Genomic DNA, 24,056 nt, shown 5'->3' on the forward strand with positions numbered 1-24,056 from the left:
TTTCTGTAGTGTTATGTCATTACTGTAGTGTTATGTCATTTCTGTAGTGTTATGTCATTTCTGTAGTGTTATGTCATTTCTGTGGTGTTATGTCATTACTGTAGTGTTATGTAATTTCTGTAGTATTATGTCATTTCTGTGGTGTTATGTCATTTCTGTAGTGTTATGTCATTTCTGCAGTTTTATGTAATTTCTGCAGTTTTATGTAATTTCTGCGGTGTTATGTCATTTCTGCAGTGTTACGTCATTACTGTAGTGTTATGTCATTTCTGTAGTGTTATGTCATTACTGTAGTGTTATGTCATTTCTGTAGTGTTATGTCATTACTGTAGTGTTATGTCATTTCTGCAGTGTTACGTCATTACTGTAGTGTTATGTCATTTCTGCGGTGTTATGTCATTTCTGTAGTGTTATGTCATTACTGTAGTGTTATGTCATTTCTGCGGTGTTATGTCATTTCTGCGGTGTTACGTCATTACTGTAGTGTTATGTCATTTCTGTAGTGTTATGTAATTTCAAGATATATCTTAGCTCATCCTCTCAGTTCCTGACATGAGTGAACAGTTCTCTCAGCTCCTTTACCTAGGGCCTGACTCAAAGGTGGGTGCAGGAGGGATCAGTGTTGTGTCATCGGTAGCAACGGATCTGAGAATGTATGTAAATGATGCATGTGTCGTCTTATGAATTGAGATGCCCAGCTGTGCCTTCTCAAATCCGCTGCGTGCGTCCAAAGACGCAACATCGGATCACCATCGTGAACATCGATCGGGCCATTGGGCAACTAAACAACCCTAAGGTTGCTTTGAATGCCTGCCACAACTAAGCTGTCAAGGACAGTGAATCTGCGTCTGACGATGCAGTCACTGGCTTCGGTACACCTCACATACAGTGCTCCAGTGTGTCAGTCACACTACGAGCCAGCTCACAGGGCGACCAGAGCCACAACAGCATTGCAACCATAACAATCTCTGACTCTGCCGGCTGGCCCACACAGAAACCAGAAAAGTGCAGTAACACCACCTATATGTCCATCTACTGTATACTGTGATATATGTATACACAGTGTGTATATATATATATATATATATATATATATATATATAAGTTTGATTGATGCTCAGATAGGGTGCATGATAGTCATCCAATTTCCAGACAATAATGAGTAAGGCCAGCAAGTAAATAACTATATATATATATATTATGCAGGTCGAGTCTCCCATATCCAAATATTCCGAAATAAGGAATTATTTTGACAGGACTGAGATAATGAAACCTTTTGACTTTTGATGGTTCAGTGTACACAAACTTTGTCTAAGGCACAAATTATTAAAAATATTGTATAAAATTACCTTCAGGCTGTGTATATAAGGTGTATATGAAACAGAAATTAATTTCATGTATGTACACAAACTTTGCTTGAGCCACAAAATTATTGAAAATATTGTATAAAATTACCTGCAGGCTGTATGTATAAGGTGTATATAACACATAAATGCATTCTGTGTGTATATTGGGGTTCCATTCCCAAGATATTTCATTATGATATGCAATTATTCCAAAATACGGAATATTCCGATATCCAAAATACCCCTGGTCCCAAGCATTTTGGATATGGGAGACTCAACCTGTGTATATACAGTATATGTGTATATATATATATATATATATATATATATATATATATAGCTGCATGTAGATGGGCACTCCAGATAAATAAAACGTAATCGCCGTGGTGCCTTCCTAAATGGGAAATCTATTCAGCAAACCTCCTAAAAATAGAAACAGGCGGCACTCATCCGGACTTCATAGAAACAGAAAGAAATTTATTCCATATACGGTCTATATGGAATAAATTTCTTTCTGTTTCTATGAAGTCCGGATGAGTGCCGCCTGCTTCTATTTTTAGGAGGTTTGCTAAATATATATATATATATATATATATATATATATACATTTATATTTAGCACTGCCTTTATTATACCTTGTTGCTTTTTTTGGATACATTCTAGAGGAGAGCTGAACAATGCTCATAATTTTACCATGACAGAGAGGCGTCTTGTAAAATGAACTTGCATTAGTGTTTACATAATTACTTATATTCCTGCCGTGAATTACATTCATTGCTTAAAATAAAGATGCTCTAAAGTTAATATGACACATCAGACCTTTAGATTATTTTTTATTAACATTTTATATTAATTGATGTAACAGCGTTTTTGACAATAAATATTAATAACTTACTTTTGTTCGATAATAAAGTCCTCGATCCACAAGATAAATTACCGTGTTCGTCAAATGTCTCAGCATTTGAAATATAAATATTTCTATATTCCATGACTTCAGGTAAGAAGACAGAGTCTCAGCCAGTAGATTACTGCAAAGCAGATGCCTCTTACCCTAGTGAAGGACCACACCATGGCCAGATCACAGTCATTCTCCTCTGAGATGAGTTGTGGGTGAGACCAGTTCAAAAAAGAACCATAAATTCCTGTTTTCTTCCCAAATCCCAGTAAAAAGTCAGGTATGTGCAGGGTTCCAGACTGATGAATGGCCCCAATGATGGGGATTAGGTCCCTGCTGTATGAGTGCTTGGGGTTTGTACTCTGGAGTGTAAGGGGGGTTCATGCGGGGCCCATGCTGTTCAGTCCCAATCTCAAGACCTCACGTTTCCACCGGACTAGGGATCATGCTGTTGGGGGTGTCAGGTAATTGAGAGGACAAAGAGGTGACATCGCTCCCTGATGAGTTACCCAGGGATCCTGATTCTGAGAAGGATACCTGCAATGCAATGGATACACCACAGTGAGTAGAGAAGGTATACTTCAGCAAAGGACAATAATCAAAATATTCAGTGAACTAAATAAAACTAAATGAGAACAACAAAGTGGGCAATGGGGCAACGCTAAATGAAGAGTGGGAAAATGAATAGCTTTAAATGTAAACAGCAGAGGCCAGCACTGAATGCTCTGTAATAGAGGTAGAGGAGGACAAAAGAGAAAAAAGCAATAAAATTAGAAGAAAAAGTTCCAAGGCAGTAAAGTGAATATAAAAAAAGAGATGAATGGAGGATGACTGTGACAGCATAGGGCAAAGGGGTGAACAAACAACTAATTAAAGGACAACAAAGTGAGCAGAACAAATAGACAGCGGGAAACAGTATGAAAGGACTGGACATCGAAGAGAGCATTTGTAATCTATCTAAATGGTTATATAACATGGGAGGGAAATGGTATTTATTACAAGATAGACTGGCTTTAAAAGTGTGGGTAGTGTTGTGTACATATCTATGTGCATGTGTCGGCTGAGCCCAGTACTCACACATACCCTGTATTAATGCTTACATAGAGATTAGGCTCGTGCACATTTCTCTTTATATTGTGATTCATATTTCAGACATTTGCCATCATGCGTTACCCTGAAGCAGCCTCGGATCATGAGCGAAACAAATGCTAGTGACCACATCATGCTCCATTAGTTCAGGAAACTTGTTTAGGGATCCCTATCATTATAAGACACACATTATAGACCTTCTCTGTGTGAGCATCCATATACAAAACTGAGCAATATCATATAATCTAATATATAACGGAGTGAACAGAACTAATATTCAGGGCAACATCGGGGCCCAGTGCCTGATCAGGGATCTGTGCTGAGTTCTTCCCATGTACAGTATGTGTGGGTTTCCTCAAAGTGCTCCAGTTGCTTTTACAATCTGAACATACACTGGTTACTGGTAGGGCAACTAACCTGATAGAATTGCACCCTAGTGTCTACAAGCTTTGTGTGCTTGTGGCAGGGAACTAGATTATAAGCACCACTGGGATGGGCACTGATGTGAATGTACCTGTACAGTGCTGCTTAATATGGATGGTAATAAGAATAGTAATAATAAACAGGCACACTACAAAAAGAACCAGAAATAGTGCAATGCTTGTTTATAGGTGTAAGTGCGCCTACATTTCTGTCTGACAGCGCATGTCCAATTCACATGGTGTGACTGGCACAAGGTTCATCCTATTACCATGTTAGGACCATACGCCCCTTCACATTTTTTTCCAAAATGCTCCTCAATTTAGTTTCATTCATGGGCTAAATTAATAATTGGAATGAGGAGACATGTGGAATTTTTGTTTTTTTACATGTGTCATTTTTGTTTGTTTTATGCTTTTTATTACATTACTTTCCCACGGAAGTGCAACTTTAAAAGTCAAAGTGCATCCCACTAGAAGTTTAGGGTGAGATCCAATTGCAGCTTTGTGATCTTGCTGCAAATGTGCCTGTTCTGTTCTTTGCTGTGAAATGAAATCTCATTTTTGCATGTTGATTGAATCATTCATGTAGTCAATTCATGCACCTAATACATGCTCATCAAGAAATGCCATGATCCATCCACCTTCTCCCATATTCTAGCGCATCCCGCAGCCATTAACATTTTCGCCTGCAGATCCATGCATTTCCTTGTAAATCTGGGTACAACTGTACAGAAGAAGGCACATGATGGCACAAAAGGGCATGGGCGCTGTGTGTATTTTGTAAATGAGTAGTGTACAATTGGTAAGAGACAAGGAGTGTGACAGGGATTATTGGAATAATAGGAGGCTGGAGAGAGCAACTGGGTTCCCAGAGACCAGAGACTTTTCTATATTTAGAAACCTATCTCTTCCAGTGCCCCACGTTATGTGTTATGGGCTGATTCAGAGGTGGACAGAAACATGGCCGCAGCTGAGGCTATTGGCGGTCGCACGTACACGACTTTATGTAAATGCCACTACAAAGCCCTTTCTTGGTGTACACCCAAGCGACCTAATGTGTAAGAACTGAGGCGCCCACAGTCAGCGTCTGAAGTCAATGAAAGACTGTTTGGTGCTTCATAAGATGCACTATCGGTTGCACCATTGAAACTTTCACCAGCCCTATGGCAAGTGCAGTGTATACAACCATGTATGGCCTCTTATGTGCGCAGTTGAGTGTCCGTGTACGCAACCACTTTCACCGACACGCGTGTGACACTCCCATAATACGGACCATCTTTGTGCATTTGCTAAACCACTTCCCAGTCACCGCCCAGGAACTGTGTGTCTCGATCACAACAGCGCCTCTGTGTGTTCACACTGTGTAACGCGTCTGCCGTAGTAGTTATTAGGGATTTCCATGTGTGCACAGTAGCCAAAAATTGCTCAACTGCAGGAACATCAGCCATGCGTGCGGCTCTGGCCTCCATGAGTAAGATGTGCCGCTTTCTCTTAGTATATTGTTCTAAGTGACTGTAACCAATTCAAAAATCTTTAGGAAAATGATGCTAAAGGAGCCTCTATCCTACCACCTGGTGGTGACTAGTGACCCTACTGTAAGAGGTCCCAGCGTTCAACACTCTCCTCACTCCTCCTCATATAGAGTGGGTGATAAACTCCTTGCCTTGTCCACATATTACATTATACTGCACATGCTCTTTCCTCACCAGCTGCTGAAATGCAGGTTGCTCCAAGTCGCTCTGCAATGCAAAATCACTGAGTGCTTTCCAAGGAGGCTGATATGTCTGCACCTCTACTGCACTGCCCTGTACCGCACTGTCATGGCGTATGGGGCTACCTGCAACAAGTGGCGTTCCTGTCAACCCTTGAAGGCTCTGTAAGGAAACAGTGACACATAGGGTTAATACAATTTCCTAACTTAGTTAGACACTTATTTTGCAGATTGCCTAATTGTGGTTATACGTGCAAGATACAATGAATATACCTTTACTAGGGCTCAGTGGCGTAACTAGGGCAGGGCGAGCGGGGTGCGTGCCCTGGGCGCCGTTGGACCGGCGGCGCGGGGGGGGGCGCCGCCGGCCACGGTACCAGCCCGCCCGCCCTAGTTAGCCAGTGTAGCATTTACACAGGACCGGCGCTAGGCTTCCAGCGCCGGTCCTGTGCCTCACACCTGAGCCCGTTCCCTCCCCCCGAGTGCTTGCCCAATAGCGCTAGGAGGCGGGCTCAGGCTGTGCATAACACACGCATCGCCGCCAGCGCTGGCGGCGATGCGTGTGTTAAACAGTAGCCAATGAGAGTCAGATAGACTCTCATTGACTGCTGCAGCACCCACTGCAAGAGCCGGACTTCCGTCCGGCTCCTGCAGTGGGTAATGGGACTGACGTCATGACGTCTGTCCCATAATGCTTAGCGCGCCAGCCCGGGCGGACTGGCGGGCAGGAGCGCCATCGCGGACAGGAGCAGGAGCAGCAGCAGCGTGGATTCAGGTAAGTATATTTTTATATATATATATATATATATATATATTTTTTTTTTTTTAACCTATCTGCACAACGGGGGAGGGGGGTGGCTACTACTGGTGGGACCTCTACTGGAGGAGGGGGCTACTACTGGGGGCGCCATTATTGGGAGGACCTCTACTGGGGGGGGCTACTACTGGGGGCACTTAATCGGGAGGGGGAACCTCTACTGGGGACTACTACTTGGTGGGGAACTACCACTGGGGGCATTATAAAAGAGGGCCTACTACTAGAGGCACTGCACTCGGGGGACCACTACTGGGGGCAATAATAGGAAGGGCCACTACAGAGGGCACTGGATAGGGGGGATCACTACAGGGTGCCTGCATAAGGGGACCACTACTGGGAAAACTGCATGGGGGGGACTACTACTGGGGGCACCATATAAAGGGCACTGCATAAGGGGATACCGCTACTGGGCGCACTGCATTGTGGGGACTGCTACTGGGGGCACTGCATAAGGGGGAACACTACATGGGGCACTGCATTTTGGGGGGACACTACTGGGGGTACTGAGTAAGGGGAACTAATTGGGGGCTGTATAAGGGGGACCACTACTGGGGATACTGTATAAGGGGCACTACTATGGGCCTGCATAAGAGGGACCACAACTGCATACTGGGGGTAATGTATAAGGGGTACTACTGGGGTTAAGGTGCATATGGATAGGAATGTTCAGTTTGAAAATAAAGGGGTGTGTCATGTTGACACGCCCCATTTTTAAGTGACCATGCCCATTTTTTTGCTGCGTGCGCACATCGGGGGAGGGGGGGGTCTCCCTTTTCAAATTTGCCCTGGGCTCCAAATACCCTAGTTACACCACTGCTAGGGCTACTGCTGAGGGAGAATACGTTTTCTGCAATACAACAAGTTCCAGGTAAATGAATGAATTCATGATTAGCACAATAATTACTGCACTGCAATTCACAAAGTGTACATGGTTTCTACCTCTCCATTACAAAATGGAGTCAATATATAGAAATTAGGGATGGTCATCACAAGGTGGCCATCGAATAGTAGCGGCAATGTCACCATAGCAACATGCCTTACATTGGCACCCCTGGCCAACCCAGCATTGCATGAAAAAAAAAACTAAATCCATTTCCATCAAGCTGGGAACATTGATACTGTAGTTGGCAACCATGTCGATCCCTAATATAAATTCATCTGCTGAGAATGTATTAAAAAATGCAGCAGCCTGTGCAGGACAAATTTAAGGGATTTGTCTCCAGTGAATTAATCTGTTATTGGTACTGATGTATGGAGTATTATTCAGTGGCTAAATAACACACACTGGGGAGAAGGGCAACCCAAACCCTTTTTTTCAAAGCAGAACTGACTAGCGATAGTCTATTGCTTCATAACTCCTGTTGTAACATTATTTCCTATGTGGACAGCTCCTGAAGTGATAACAAGATGGCTCCCTCCTCACTATAGATCTTAGTGGTGGTGCAGGCTTCAAAGAAAAGTAACTTTTAAAGTACTGAATGTAAATAAATTAGAGATGAGAAGTTCGGTTTTGGATCGGTTAAGTTCGGATCTGAAAACCAAAGCTTATTGGCTGTCCGGCTATCACTACAGCAGGGGTAAATGTATGACTGTAGGAAAGCATCCCCTAAGTGCTAGCACAACAGGTGACATCAGGGCAGTTTGTAGGGGCAGGCGACCCGTGCAATCGCACGGGGCGCGCCGCCTCCTACCCCTGCTGCAGATACAGCCTGTTACTTGCCGGGCGCCCGCTGAGATTCAGTTACCAGCGGGCGCCCGGCAGTGCAGAGCAGACGGAGACGGAGGCTCCGGCTCCCGGCTCCCCCAATGTGCACTATGGGAGGACGTCATGACATCTTTCCCATAGTGCAGAGAGAGGAGCAGCCGAGCGGAGCGGACGCCGGAGCAGGGCTGAAGGTAAGTATTACTGTTTTGTTTTTTTTGTGCAGGCAGCCTGGACAAAATTTGGGGGGAGGCACCACCACTGGGAGCACCCGGGCACTACTACTGGGGACATTACTCTGGGGGCACTTCTGCTGGGGGAGCCACCACTACTGGGGGCACCTGGGCACAGCAACTAGGGACATTACAAGGGGGGCACTTCTACTGGGTGAGACACCACTACTGGGGGCACCCGGGCACTACTACTAGGGTCATTACAAGGGGGGCAATTCTACTGGGGGAGACACTACTGGGGGCAACTGGGCACTACTACTAGGGACATTATAAGGGGGGCACTTCTACTGGCGGATGCACTACCACTGGGGGCACCCGGGCACTACTACTGGGGATATTACTCTGGGGGCACTTCTGCTGGGGGAGACACCACTACTGGGGGCACCCAGGCACTACTACTGGGGACATTACAAGGGGGCACTTCTACTGGGGTCATTGCTTAGGAGGCACCACTACTGGGTGCATTACTCAGGGGCCAGGGGCACTTCTACTGGGGACACTACTACTTGGGGCTTTACTACTTGGGGCACTACTACAAAGGGAGCATTACTATTGGGGGCACTAATACAGGGGCATTAATACTGGGGAATGTATACAGGGGACACTACTACAGGGGGCAATACAACTGGGGACACTACTACTGGGGCACTACAACAGGGACCATTACTATTGGGGGCATTACTGATGGGGGCATGACTACAGGGGACATGACTTTAGGGGGCTCTGCATAAGTTACACTACCACTGTGGGCACTGCATAAGGGGCATAAATACAGGGGACACTGCATATGGAGACAACTACAGGGGGCACTGCATAATGGGCACTTTTGCCTGAGAGCCAGTGGGGGGGAAGCCTAAGACCTGTCGGGATGGAATGGCAAGGAAGGGGGCTGGAATGAAGTGTGTATTATGTGAATCTTGTTTTTTCAATGTGTTTTATGTGGTTCTCGATTTAATAATGTGTTTGAGGTGGATGTGGTTTTAAAACGTAGTTTATGTGCCTCTGGCTTTTCCAATATATTTTTTGTGGAAGTGGTTTGTTGCAGTGTATTTTATGTGGATCTGGCTTGTATTTTCAATGTGCTGGGCTCGCTCCCAACGCGACTAAAACCGGGTGTGATGCAAGGTCATACTTCTGCAAATGTCACACCAAAGGCATGCACACAGAAATGCGGCGTGGGCTTGTGACAGCTAAGCCACACCCCATTTTTTGAGCGTGCGCCTCCGGCGTGCGCATGCTGTCTGTCTTTTGTTTAACTACATATATTTTTCAGCGCTTTGCCTCTGACAGGTTAGACACCCCTGTACTCAGTAGTCACAGTTGCTGACATTCTGTGGTCTTTCTAGATCACGCTCCCTTACTGTGATACCACACCCCCTCACGATGATGCCACGCCCACTCCACAATATTACTGCTTCGAGGGGGGGGGGCGCATTTTGACTGCTCGCACTGGGAGCCTCAGACCCTAGAAACTGCCCTGGGTGACATCAATCTGTCCAGTCCAATCCCATAGATCAGAATGGAATGCTTTTATTTATCTCATGAAACCTGCTGGATAGAGTATGTCCTCCTGTGCATCAGAAGAGCAGCGCGATTCCACTCTTGGCTTCATGCAGTAGCAGGAAAAGACACCTACTTATCTGCTACATGAGGGGATAAGACATTGGGGATATGCACTAAGTCTGGGAGAGTAATAAAGTGGAGGTGATAAACTACCAACCAATCAGCTCCTAACTGTCATTTTCTAACATAGCCTAGGAGCTGATTGGATGGTACGTTATCAGTCTCCACTTTAACACTTTCCAAGGTTTAGTGCATCCATAAAGAGGAGAGTTAGACAAATTTGGGAAACTCCTTTAAGTCCATAGTAGGAGAAAATAAATACCACCGACCCTCCACTACTATTCAGTTAAAGTGTTTCACTTACAGTCTTGTCATTCATTTGCTGTTGTTGTTGAAGTTGTTTCATGAGAATTGATTTCTTCTTGTCTTTACAGCGTTTATTCTGAAACCAGACACGGATCACCCTAGGGCTGAGGCCAGTCATCTCCACAAGCTGTTCCTTCATCAAGGCATCTGGCCGGGGGTTGGCTCCGTAGCATGTCCGTAATGTGTGCAACTGCTTCTCATTCAGAACTGTCCGCACTCTTGTTGTCTTCTCTGTCTGCTTGTGGATGTGAGACCTTAGTGAGGAGGATCTGCCAGACTCTAGAACAAAGGCAAAGAGAATATGTGAGAAATTACAAAGCACATGGATTGTGAGGAAAGGCAGAGAGACGTGCCTATTACAGAGACCCACATAAATAGATAGCATGTGTGCATGTAAGATAGTTTACCACTCTCTCTATACAGTCACTGCTTTACACCATAGTGCACGTTACATTGCTTTCATGTGGGGCTTTAAGGGAAAGAAACTCTGCCTAATAAACACAGAATTACATACTGTTTAATAGATTGATAATTCATTCCTGAAATTAAACATACATTTTGTGTGGAGTATGTATATTCTCCCTGTGCTTGCGTGGGTTTCCTCCAGGTGCCCCAGTTTCCTCCCACACTCCAAATATATACCGGTAGGTTAATTGGCTCCCGACACAAATTATCCCTAGTGTGTATGTGTGTGCGCATGTGATAGGGAATATAGATTGTAAGCTCCACTGGAGCAGGGACTTATGTGAATGGCCAAATATTCTCTGTAAAGCGCAGCGGAATATGTGTGTGCTATATAAATAACTGGTAATAAAAAAATTAATACATTTTGTGACTGTCCCTTGGTAAGATTCTAACTGCAGCCTACTCCTGCAAACTAGAACTAGGTAGGAGTCGGAGCTGTCTTAATACAGTGCATTTAGCAACCATACACATGTAGTTGTACAAAGTAATCAGGGTTGGCATGATCAGCTAACATTACATTGCACACCGGTTGCTCAGTACTGGTAATTCTCTTTGGTTAATGGCGGTGGCATCAACAATCAGAAGCTGCCTATTGAGGGCCAGCCCGGCCAGGCCTGGTCTTGTCTTGCCATCTCGAAGTTCTTGGCAAATGTCAGAGGTTACATTTATATGCTTACCAAGTTCTATATGTAAATTTAAATATACTATATAAAATGAAAACAAAATTTGATCCAGCAACTGGGCAAACCTGACTATAGGCCCATGACAGAGCAATGAGCAGAGACTGGTGAGCAGAGGCACAGTACCATACTAACACTTCTCTGTTATTCCACAGCACTGCATCATGGAGGACATTTACAATTGATAGTGTTGCATGATATCTATATCAGACTGATTCTTGTGATGGGCAAATCATTGCGTTTGAGCATGTAAATAATGACCATGGTTTGGGTGGGACCTAATGTGCGACATTTGTCCTCACTTTTGTACCTGTGCTATTGGCAGCTGTCAGGAAGCACATGTGCACTTCTTGGTTTGTGTGCAGCTGCATAAGGCCTGCTGTGATTTGTATTGCCAGCCTGCTTTCTACTGGCAGACACAATTCTTATACAGCGTGACATTCGGTACAGTATAACCTGGCAGTGGACGATGCAGATTAGCAGCCTGCACAGAGGAGACTGGAGAGAACACAGCTGAGACCAGGACATAGTGACAACTGCAGAACACACTGATGTCATGAGGGCAAACACAGATGTGACAAAAGGGAGAGCAGTATACAGGTGTGACAGAAGACAAACAGTATATGAAATAGTATGTTCTGTATTCAACAGCCTTTTACTTGGCTTAGAAAAAGAACCCCGGACATGACTATCAGATGAACATAAATTGTGATTTGGACATTTCCCATATCCTGAAGTCTGTAGCACTGAGCCATTTATACCTGGAATGTTATGGTCCGCCCCACACAATAATTCCTGGTCTCTAAGGCTTATCTCCTCTCCTGGAAGCAGCCGTCGACTACAGATTGAACATCGGAAGCAATCAGTGTGATAGACTCGCTCCCCAACCCTCATTACCAGCTCTGAGCGGGGCAAGGTGCCCTGGCATCGGGGGCACCGAGTGCTGAACAACCTGGCCATGAAAAACAGAAAATGTTGAATTATACATCTGCTTTAAATAAATTAAATTGGTGTACGTATGTTGTATGTATATGTACATTCACACATACCTTTACAATATAAAATATTGCTCTAATCCACCTCTCGCCAAAAAGCAATCAACAACTAAATTAATCTTCTGTAATACTATGCATCAGGGGTGAATTTGCCAAATAAAAATTTCTAAGTCACTTCCGATATTATTACCTATTAAAAGTGATGTTATATTGTACATTTCTGTAAACAGGTGCCAGGTTGTCAACTCTTATTTGTCCCCATGAGAATCACCACTGCAATACATGCTTCATATAACAATACATTTATTCATATATATGTACGCCTGTAACTCACATTTTAACTACAGTTTACTTTCTCCATCTCTTCCTGGATAGTGTTACTTATACTGCACTACCTCCAAGGATGGTTTGCAGGGGTTTGTAACTTGCTATTTGTGTCACATATAAGGTTTGTATCATTAGATGTAACATATTATGAACATTTGTCATTCGCTAATTCATAACCAATCAATATTACAAAAGTGGCTAAAAACAGATCACAAATTTAAAATAAACCTGACATTGCCATTGCCCCAATAATCACCAATTGGATCAGAGATGTCATAGCTTCCCTGGAAGAATAAGCTTGGTATACCACTATATGGTAGAATTTCACTATGATTATATATAAAATAAACAAAATGTATAATTTTTATGGCTTATATACTTATAAACAAATACCATAATAAATGCAGCTGTAAAATCATATTTGTGCATATAGCATACTAAATGTATACACATATGTGCATGTAGTATTTTCAGATCATGTAATAGTGACAATAAATTTCTCACCAAATAACAAATCAACTAACCACTTCTACCTTTAAATAGTGGGTATGTGTAAGCTAAATTGTGTCACTTAAAGCACCCATAATGGGCTGTCTCCAGATGGCACATTACTAATGACTTACCATATGCTTTTCAGCATATTCACTTGTAGAAATACCTTCCTATTTTTAAGCAACTTCTTTGAGACCTGGAGGCTTGGTCTCGGTACCTTATTTACTGGATGGGTGAAATCAAATTGACCTTTTTCCTTGTCTACTAATTTAGAGTCCCTAAGCAGGCTCTGGCTAAAACACCAAAATAACTACTAAACTTTATGTGTAGGCTTACCATATCATCCCTTTAAACCGTGACACTAATGGATTACACAGGTTCTGTGGCTCATTAAAACCAGGTGAAATCCAGGCTTGAAGTCACCCAGCCACAGAACCTGTGCTATTCTTGAGTGTCCCGGTTTAAAGGGATAGTATGGTAAGCCTATTTATGTGGCATAATAAGTATCAAACGATTGAGGGCAGCACTCATTGGCTGTGAGGGGATTGATTGTACACAATGTCACCCAACTGGCATATAGACCTCTGCAGAATCTACAATGGGTTCAAACAGAAGGCCTGTTATCCCCTTGCAGTTAGCATTGCCCATTTCTCGCTTCAGATTATTCCCCACTGCAATCTGGCTGAGGATACTTCCCTGGAGGGTCACTTCATCTAGAGTTAGGGCTCTAGGTTTCCTTTCAGCACAAGGGCTGCTCACGTTTGAACAACCACTACCTGCTCCATTTATAGGAGCCACCTCTTTAAAATGGTTGAGGGTGTTCCCATTATCTCCAGTTGAAGCACAAATATTAGTGTGACACTGTTGGCATATAACAAGCTCCTAACAGTCACTCTAGTAACATAAGGGCATCTACTATGACGAATTGTCTGTTACTACTGGCCCTACTAAAGGTCTCATTTATAATAAGTACACGCACAAATATCCATATGATACCTAACCCCTGCAGTCTAGGAAAGAAGGTTTTTGAGACACAGGTTTTTAACCTGATTGGTCTGTAGCTGTCAGCGCCACAATAAGGGAAACCATTTACAAAGTGTTACTAAAATGGTACAATACTCAGGACAGAGTATAATCCTAATTCCTCCTCTCCCTGTCTCTAGGTATGCAAAGGGGTGGGGACAATGAAGCTTGTGTAATGGATTTGTCCATTAAGTTGGAAATTCTCATTCTCACTAGAGTATGCCCAGAGTCTACTGTGCATGTGTAGATCACCAGGGAAATGGTGTGGCTGCATTTTCCCAGCAATTTCCTCACTGCGCATGTGTAGATTGCCAGGGTAATGGCGTGGCTGCATTTTCCCAGCAATTTCCTCACTGCGCATGCGCAAAATGCAGGAAAAATGACAGCAATGCCCATTTTCCGGTGTTTTGTGCAGTGCTGAGACACCAACGTGGGACCTCAGAGAGGTAAGTTTTAGATAATATGGGTGCAGGGTGTACGATGCAGGGTCGCCCTGGACTCGGGGGCCTGTGTGCATCGCACACCCTGCACCCACTGTAGATACGCCCCTGAGTCCCACATTCGCTGGCCAAGAGATTCTATTGCATTGGATGTTACCAATAATGGACACTACTTGTGATCTACAACTGGCATTTGCTTCTGCACAACAGAAATCACCAGTCATTACTGAAGTGGATATCTGGTGCAGAGTTAGAGGATTTTACATAGATTGGTTGCAAACTGCAATGAAGAGAAATACAGAGTTTAGGCTGCTGTAAGGCTGGGTACACACCTGAACGATATTTGCCCGATTTGGCCAGTCTGGAGAAATTGGAATGACAAATTGGGCATATCGTGCAGTGTGCATGCCTGATTTGCGCTCTCCCGCTGTTGCATGCAATATCCTGTGATTGGCCGTGCTGTGAGTCAATCACGGGATATCACATGTAAGGCTGTACAAATTAATGAAGGACGGAACAGTGATTGTTTACGTCGTTCATGCGATGTCCAGGGAGAAGGCAAATCGCCCTGAACATCAGCACGATTGCTGGCTTTAGAATTCTGCATATAAATAATGTGGAGTGTGTGTGTGTATGTGCCCAGCTCTGCTAGCTGGTTCTGTTAGTATGGTTCTGTTACAATGTACGCCAATAATTCATGTTATACATACAAAATATAGTGTTATAAAATTACACTGTCTGATTCCTATCCCAAAAGAGGAATGGAATTACCTGTCTATACAGATACATCATTGATGAATTATTGTGCAAGTTTTATTGACATTTCCCCATGATTCCCTGCTTGTTTACTTATTTCACTTTTTCCTGTTTTGATTTTGTAATGGACAACACATCTCACCCTCCTTTTTAAATTGTAAAAATGAATGGACCTCTTTAAATTGTTATATTTATGTTTTTTGCATCTTCAAACATATTTGTTTTTTGTTTTGTTTTTTTTATCTTCCAAGCTTATGGTGTCATACAATTAGGGAACAACTTAAAATTGCATTAACTCCACCCTGTAGCGCTCATTTTAATCACCTGCATGCATATTGAAATCCCATTTTAGTATTTTAGATGTGCTAATTGCCACATAATAAGATGATGTCAATATGTACTATTCCTATTTTTGTTAACACCCAGTTTGTCATGGTATTTGTTTTCAGTTGTAAAGTGCTGCTGAGTTTGCTGGGGCTATGTATGTAAACAATAAATAATAATAATAACAATAATAATAATAATAATAAAAATATATTAATAATAGTAACAATAATACTACTACTACTACTGCTAATAATAATAATAATAATAATAATAATAATAATAATAATAATAAAAACACAACAACCAACATCCACAGCAAATAAAAACTGTCTTGCTGCACAAACCCAATGCATAGTACAATGTACACCACAACATAGACTGGAGAGAGAAGAATGATCTCTTTTCACCAAGTAACTCCCACAGACATAGTACAAAATTAATCTACATAAATTGTTACAATGAGAGTTGATAACAAATATTATGTGGTTTGATATAATTAAATGTACAATCACCAATTGCAAATGCCACATCTAACAAAATTAAAATAAATATATATATATATATATATATATATATACATATACACAGTATATAGAACAAAGAGTGCATTTTTCCAGACTGCTGAGTGCCGCTTTATTTGCCTCTATATACAATATATATATATATATATATATATATATATACATATATATGCCAAAGTTATAAGCCCGACACTCCAATGTTTTAGCTTCGATGCCTTCCTTAGGTGAAACAAAAGAGACAGGCGGCACTCTGCAGTCTTATATAAAGGTGAATAAAAACGTCCTTTAATACGTTGTCATTCACCTTTATATAAGACTGCAGACTGTTTCTTTTATATATATATATATATATATATAGGCAGTCAGCTATCTATCTATTGATCTATCAATCTATATATATATATATATGTATATATATATATGTGTGTGTGTGTGTATTGGGGGTTTCTTACAAATACACATCATTTTGAAGGGTTATGACAATAATATAAAATGGGAAAGTTATGTGTGCAGCTCTGCATACAAATTGTATGGTGAATATGAAAACTATGGATAATAACAATAACAGTGTTATGAATCATCATAATTATTATCATGGTATGTAATCATAATCAGCACATACTCTAATTATATTAAATAGTTATAAAAATTAATATTACATTTTGTTATTCAAACATTTTCATCATTCTTCAAATTGTTCAGTTATTTGACTTAAAATAATTGTTTGTAACATAACAGAATATATGAAAAAAATTATAAACAATATTAAAAAGAAATGGTAAGGTTTATAGAATAAGGAACTGGTTACTTTATATCAGCTATATTCATAAGCTAATGATAAGGGCAGTCATGGTGATTTTAGACACTTTTTTCTGAATCACTGTATAAATCACAATTTAACCAAAGTGATTTAAAAGGTGTTTTAAAATGAAGTGACAGTTTCAAATATATTATGATGATTATTATTATTATTATTAATAAATAATAATATTTATTATTATTATTATTATTATTATTATTATTATTAATAAGAAGAAGTAGCAGCACTAGTAATATAACAATAATTATAATAATAATAATAATAATAATAATAATAATAATAATAATAGGACAAATATACAATGGGGCAGCACACGTATGTGAGCCTGCTGCCAGTGTGACAGTATAGCCTGTCAGTGTGTACAATGTGATCACTACAGTTTTCCTCTCTAAATTAACAATGTTATGTGGATTCTGTTACAATCATCCGCCTGTGGTTACAAACAAATCCGCGGTCTATATTCACGAAATAAAACAGAGCAGAGTAGCGGCTAATAACAGAGAAAAACTACGTGCATTAAAGTGCTGTATAAAATATTTAATTCAGTGTTTTTACAGTCAGTACACTTACGATAACATGATATATACACATAGTCATATACTGCTCCCAGCCGTAACTAGCAAATACATCACATCAAGACCCCGAACTGACAAACTGACATAAAATACCAACAAACACTGATAAAAGAAGTAAATACGATACAACATATATTGCACTCCATGGAGGGCATGCGTTATAATGTATTTGTTATATGCATTATAATATAAAAATACATATTTTTAAATATATTATATTTTTTATATTATATGCACTGAAAGCAAAGTCGATGAATCGCGATGTAGAAAGAGCTGTCAAAAAACAGCAAAAGTCACAATATAACATGTCAAGCTGATTTACGGGCACTACCTTATAACAATGGCACTACCTTATAACCATGGCATTGCTCTTATATGTAGTTCTGGGGCAAACTACATATTATTGTGAAAATTCCGATCAGATAACTGCACTGATTTATTTCAACAGAAATTCCGACATAATGGAAATAAGTTATCTAGTTATAACACGAGAATAGATAGATAGATAGATAGATAGATAGATAGATAGATAGATAGATAGATAGATCTTACATGAATTGTATTTTATGTAATATGCCGGTACACCATATATTATATTGCCAGAGCGAAATAACAGGCCTGGTAAATCTCTGCAACCATCTGATATATGAGGGAATACTGGAGAGTATGTAATAATTCCGCCTAGGCTCAGTCTGCCAAGGCACAGTGACACATACATGTAACATGTATATATGTATAATCCGCATGTCACAGGCAGCACGGGCCCCGGGGAGTCAGGCAGATGGGATGGGGGCAATGAGGGGCGGATGGATGGAAAGATAACATCTATATACTATAGTCAGTTTGCAGATAGGCAGAGTTTCTGGGTAAAGGTTATTTATATTGGCAGCGCATTACGTATATAAATGTTATGTTGTGACTATATTATGCTCACTATTTAGGCTAGATGAGTAACACAATACACGCAATCAGTATATGTGCAAATACGTTAAAATGCTCATAGTACACTATAATGAGGCAATATCATAATAGAAAACTACACAGCACAAAGTATATAAACCAGAATTATAGTAAACTGAAGAACAATCTCACAATAAGCCAATCTATTACTTGTTCACTTTGTGAAGATGTAAAATAATATAAAAAATACAAATAGCCATTATCATCATAATAAATGTAGTAATAATAATATAATAAATGTAGTAGTAATAATAATAATAATAATAATAATAATAATAATAATAATAATAATAATAATTAATAGGCGGCTGCAGCTCTCCTCCTGGCTGTAGCAGTGTAATGGGCAGCACATAGTGGCTGCAGCCCGGACCGGGGGTGTAATGTCAGGGGGCCGCTCACCTGATGTAGTCTCTCTTGCAGTAAGTCTTCCCATCCCTGACAAAGCAGGTGCAGGTCTCGTCCAGGTACTGGCAGCACTCGGCGCACTTCAGGCAGGCGGCATGCCACTCCAGGTCCGGCGACACCCGCAGGATGTACTGGTCTAAGATGTGACTCCCGCAGCCCACACACACAGCCAGGCCGGGCTTCTCTGCCGGAGACAGAGCACAGGGACAGGGGGTTACTCCAGGCTGCTGGGCACTGCCCTTCCCCAAAGCCTGCTGGGGATAGGACCCTGTACGGCGGGGCAGGCTACATATATATATATATATATATATATATATATATATATACTCTTCGTGTGACTGCACAACGTACATACCGCTGTGTATCACAGGCCTGTGCCTCAAAAACAGTCACGCTCATCAGTGCCATACATACACATCAATTATATATTATACTATCAGAAATACCACCCAGCAACCTAACATCATATACAATAACCATACCATTTCTTATCTATAATCGCACACAGCAATATATCAATAGACAAAATAACCTTAAAATATAATAACACAGCAATCTTACATTGTATATTCAATAGATACAGAAATAAAACTGACACATACATTATGCAATCATAATTTTGTGTATTCAGTAATCACACTAATTCTGAATTACATATACATACAAGAATGACAGTTTACCTTGTTAATATAGAATCACACAATCATCCTGTATAGGTGTATTTAGCGGCCATTCGCCCGCAACCAGTGTTGCAAATGTTCTGTATTAGCGGTAAGTGAAACTGGACAGTACTTCCCTACCGGCATCACATGCACAGCCAGGAACCTAGAGGTGTAGCCTCTGCTTGTATGTGTCTGTATGTTCCTGTATGTGTGTGTAACCCGAGCCTTGCCTCTGTATGTATGGGCCACACACTGCATTGTATAGCATAATCATCACAGCTCCACTAAGTTTCTATGGTGGGAGATGGAGATCAGTGGCCTAGTACTGTACATAGACTGTACATGCTTCTCCTCTAAGGTACTGCAATGTAATGAGTTCTATCTATCTATCTATCTATCTATCTATCTATCTATCTATCTATCTATCTATCTATCTATCTATCTATCTATCTATCTATCTCCGTATGGTAACATTTACAATACATGATAAAAAGTCTCTATATTTTATGCTCCTCTGCTATTCTCTACAACTAGACGCTATGTATATAGATTTTCAAAAAATATATACACTGTATCAATACAAGACACACACACACACACACACACACACACACACACACACACACACACACACACACACACACACACACACACACACACACACACTTATTAATAAAGTGTTAGTTGTGCTATTCCCTGCTGTGCCTATGTGTAAGATAGGTATGTGTATAATAGGTATGTGTATGATAGGTATGTGTATGATAGGTATGGGTATGATAGGTATGGGTATGATAGGTATGTGTATGATAGGTATGTGTATGATAGGTATGGGTAAGATCCATGTAGGGGTCCCTGGAACATAAAGTTAATGCTCAGAACCACTCATCCTGCCAGGAAGCAGCTAACAGATAAGAAGGAGTAGAGCAGACATACTGTAGGAGGAAGAGGAGAAAGTTAGCAGTAGGAGCGTGCTGATGTTGATGGGGTACCAGTATACACTGCATTATTCTGCTGAGTAAAAGGAATAACTTTGTGGACATGGACAGCTTACAGTGGGAATGCAGGAGAAAACTTACTTTTGGGATGATCCCCCATAGCAGCCAGGAAAGGATAAGGCAAGATGAGATCCACCATACAGCTGCAGTCTGGTGCTGGAGGCAGGACAGGGAGCCAGAGCTGCAGGACCCTGCTCACAGCTCCCAGGACTGAAGCCTGCACTGGAGACAGGACTGTCCCACGCACGGGGCATGACGTCACGCCGCACTGCCCAGAGGCTCAGCCCCAGGCATCCAGGGACGCCAGCAGGGGCGTGGGCTAGGGATGCTGGAAGGCGATTGGACGCCAGTTTAAATGGGCAGCTTATTAAAGAGGTGCCAGCTGTTCTATCATGGGCTCTTAATAGGAGGCATCACTTGGGTGATTTGAATAATTTGTGTGAGTAAGATGAGTTTTAATGAACATTTTTCATTATAATGACTTTAAAACAGCTCTGTGTATTTTCTATCTAATCTATATATCTACCTATCTTATATAACTTATATACTACATATTAATACCTATATAAGCATATTTGGAAATTAATAGTATTTATAAAGCAGACAATGGTAACGTTTGCACTGTAAAATAGTACAGAATAGCTGAATGATATAAATAGCAGTAGAAACATAGCTCCAGCTCGCTTCCCACATAGAGTCACTGGCTTTCTTTTAAGAACATGAACAGCTTACATGTATGTACGTGCCCAGAATAGGTACCAGTAATGAGATGTCTTACCAAATTCAACTGAAATAACAAATTCGTCCTATGTGAATATATATATATATATATATATATATATATATATATATATTTGTGCGTGTCCTATGTATGATTAGTACATCACATCCTATGGGAGCGCACCGACGGAAGATGAAAACGGTATATGTGTGGAATTGAATAAATGAATAAATAAATAAACGAAATCTTATTTTCTTTCATCAGCAGAGGCATAACTTCGTGCGAAAGGGAATAAATATATTCATCGGACCCACTACTGTCATATATATTTATATATATAATATATATATATATATATATATATATATATATATAAATAATTTATTTTAATGAGCACTTAGTAAGGAAAACCAGTGGTGTGGGGAGGTGGGTCCACTTTAACCTGATGCTTTTACCTTTTAACATGCTAGCTGCCAACAGAATACATATGTAAATATGTTTGTATTTATACACATGTATATATATATATATATATATATAGATAATATAGATAGATAGATAATATAGATATAGATAGATAGATAATATAGAGATAGATAGATAGATAGATAGATAGATAGATAGATGCATATCGGCAGTCGGAGATGCAGGACAGGCTATGACGGCTATGTGGGGGCAATCAGTGAATAATCAGGATGGTGTTAAAACGCAATTGAGATAAGACAGTGCAAATTACCTCCAATTTATAAAATTAGTTATAACATAGATAACATTTTCCAACCCTGAGAAATAGCTATTTCACAAGTACATGACGTTCTGCTGCATGATCACCCTTCCCAGAGCCATAAAGGATCCCCCTAATCACCCTTCCCAGAGCCATAACAGATCCCCCCGATCACCCTTCCCCGAGCCATAACAGATCCCCCCGGTCACCCTACGGTAGGCAGAGCAGCAAGTCACTGTCACGCTTCTACTACATTCATAACTGGTGAATAAGCTCCTAGACTACACGTGCATTATTTGCTAACAGCCGTGAACCACTAATATACACATACATTTATTTAATGTTTTATTAAAATAGTTATAAAAAGCCAAATATTTATATATCATCATAATAATATTATCATCCACTTGACTATGGAGTCTGGATGCCATTAGAGCCTGTTAGGGAGAAGTGCTCCCCCCCCCGACCACGGAAACTCCCTCACATTTAGCAGCGCGTAGTTGTGTCACAGATTGGTACCTGTATACCATAGTAGGACACCTATATACAATAGTATGGCACCTATATACAATAGTATGGCACATATAAACAAAAGTCTGACACCTATATACAATAGTATGGCACCGATATACAGTAGTATGGCACCTATATACAATAGTATGGCACCTATATACAATAGTATGGCACCGATATACAGTAGTATGGCACCTATATACAATAGTATGGCACCGATATACAGTAGTATGGCACCGATATACAATAGTATGGCACCGATATACAGTAGTATGGCACCGATATACAATAGTATGGCACCTATATGCAATAGTAGTAACGCTAAAGAGATTCTTTCCAAGAAATATAGTTCCGCATTGACACTGAATTTAAATTTACATAAAAATCTCCTGCAGGAATGTGATGTATGTCATGTTGACAATTATATGTCGGAATTATAACACAATTATACTTCATAGCCTATTTCCTCTTTCCTAAACTTTAATTAAGCAAATATGCTTTGGTTTCTGAAATTCTATGCATGATCGTCTTGCTATGTAAAATAAAGGCAATCTGTACCTAAATGCTAATTTTCTGGCTCCATCTATGCCCTCCCACTACAACTGTCTTCCATCGTCACCTTTTGCTATATGAAATTATTAATCCAATGTTCCTGCCATCTAGCTATGCAGATCTAACGGAGGAGCGCCATCTGCTGGAGACATACAGGTATAACAGTTAGTGAACCGTCTGCGTCATTTATCATGTATTTATTATTTAGCATTTATTTATCAATGAATGAATGAATTAATTAATTAATTAGTTTAACAAGTGCCTTACACATGAGCCCCATCTATCAGCATTTTAATTTCCCGCTTTTCCACTAAGAATTAAAGACTTTATTTCTTTAATGTCTCTAGAACTTTGCAAATGTAGGTGTAACATACGGTCACTATCATCCTTAAACTGGCCACACATCTAAAGATTATCTGTCCAACCAGCCAACTAGTTGATTGGTTGGAATGAAAATCTGGTAATGTATGGGAGTAACTGATGATCAGCAATTTGCTCCTAAATGCCAGAAAACAGATGAAGTTGGCCATCAGACAAGTTTGTTAAATGTTTGATCTAAACAATTTGTTCAAACAACAGTTTTTGTCCATTTCCCTGTGTTTGGGAGCAAATTGCTGATTGTCAGTTACTCCCATATCTTACCAGATTTTCATTCCAACCAATCAACTAGTTGGCTGGTTGGATGTAAGTTGGTCTAGTGTGTGGCCAGCTTTAGAGGACAGCAGTATGAAAACAACGGACGGGTATGTATAAAGACTAAATGGGTGCAGGGTGTGAGGTGTGCACCGCACACTCTGCACCCATTATAGATACTCCCCTGGAACAGACATTAATAATAAAGACAATTATATTATCACTATAAATGGTGTGCATAACGTTTATTAACACGCCCAAGCCAGCCACTAATAATCTCAGATACACCAACTATCAGGTAAAGCCGGGTACACACTGAGACAATG

At 40.7% G+C, this 24,056-nt stretch overlaps 1 protein-coding gene across 1 annotated transcript; it reads right to left on the minus strand.

Moving 5' to 3' along the window:
* Positions 1–2,209: 2,209 nt before the first annotated feature.
* Positions 2,210–20,787, minus strand: ISL2 (ISL LIM homeobox 2). Its single transcript, XM_088444180.1, has 6 exons — positions 20,669–20,787; positions 18,925–19,114; positions 12,051–12,241; positions 10,143–10,423; positions 5,459–5,626; positions 2,210–2,778 (listed from the first exon to the last, which is right to left on the minus strand). Exons 1-6 carry the CDS (start codon positions 20,724–20,726, stop codon positions 2,662–2,664), a joined length of 1,005 nt encoding a protein of 334 aa, XP_088300306.1. The 5' UTR covers positions 20,727–20,787; the 3' UTR covers positions 2,210–2,661.
* Between the last annotated feature and the right edge of the window lie 3,269 nt (positions 20,788–24,056).

This window comes from Taudactylus pleione, unplaced genomic scaffold (genome assembly GCF_031769625.1).
Source record: "Taudactylus pleione unplaced genomic scaffold, aTauple2 ptg000019l, whole genome shotgun sequence".
In the NCBI taxonomy this organism is placed as follows: Eukaryota; Metazoa; Chordata; class Amphibia; order Anura; family Myobatrachidae; genus Taudactylus; species Taudactylus pleione.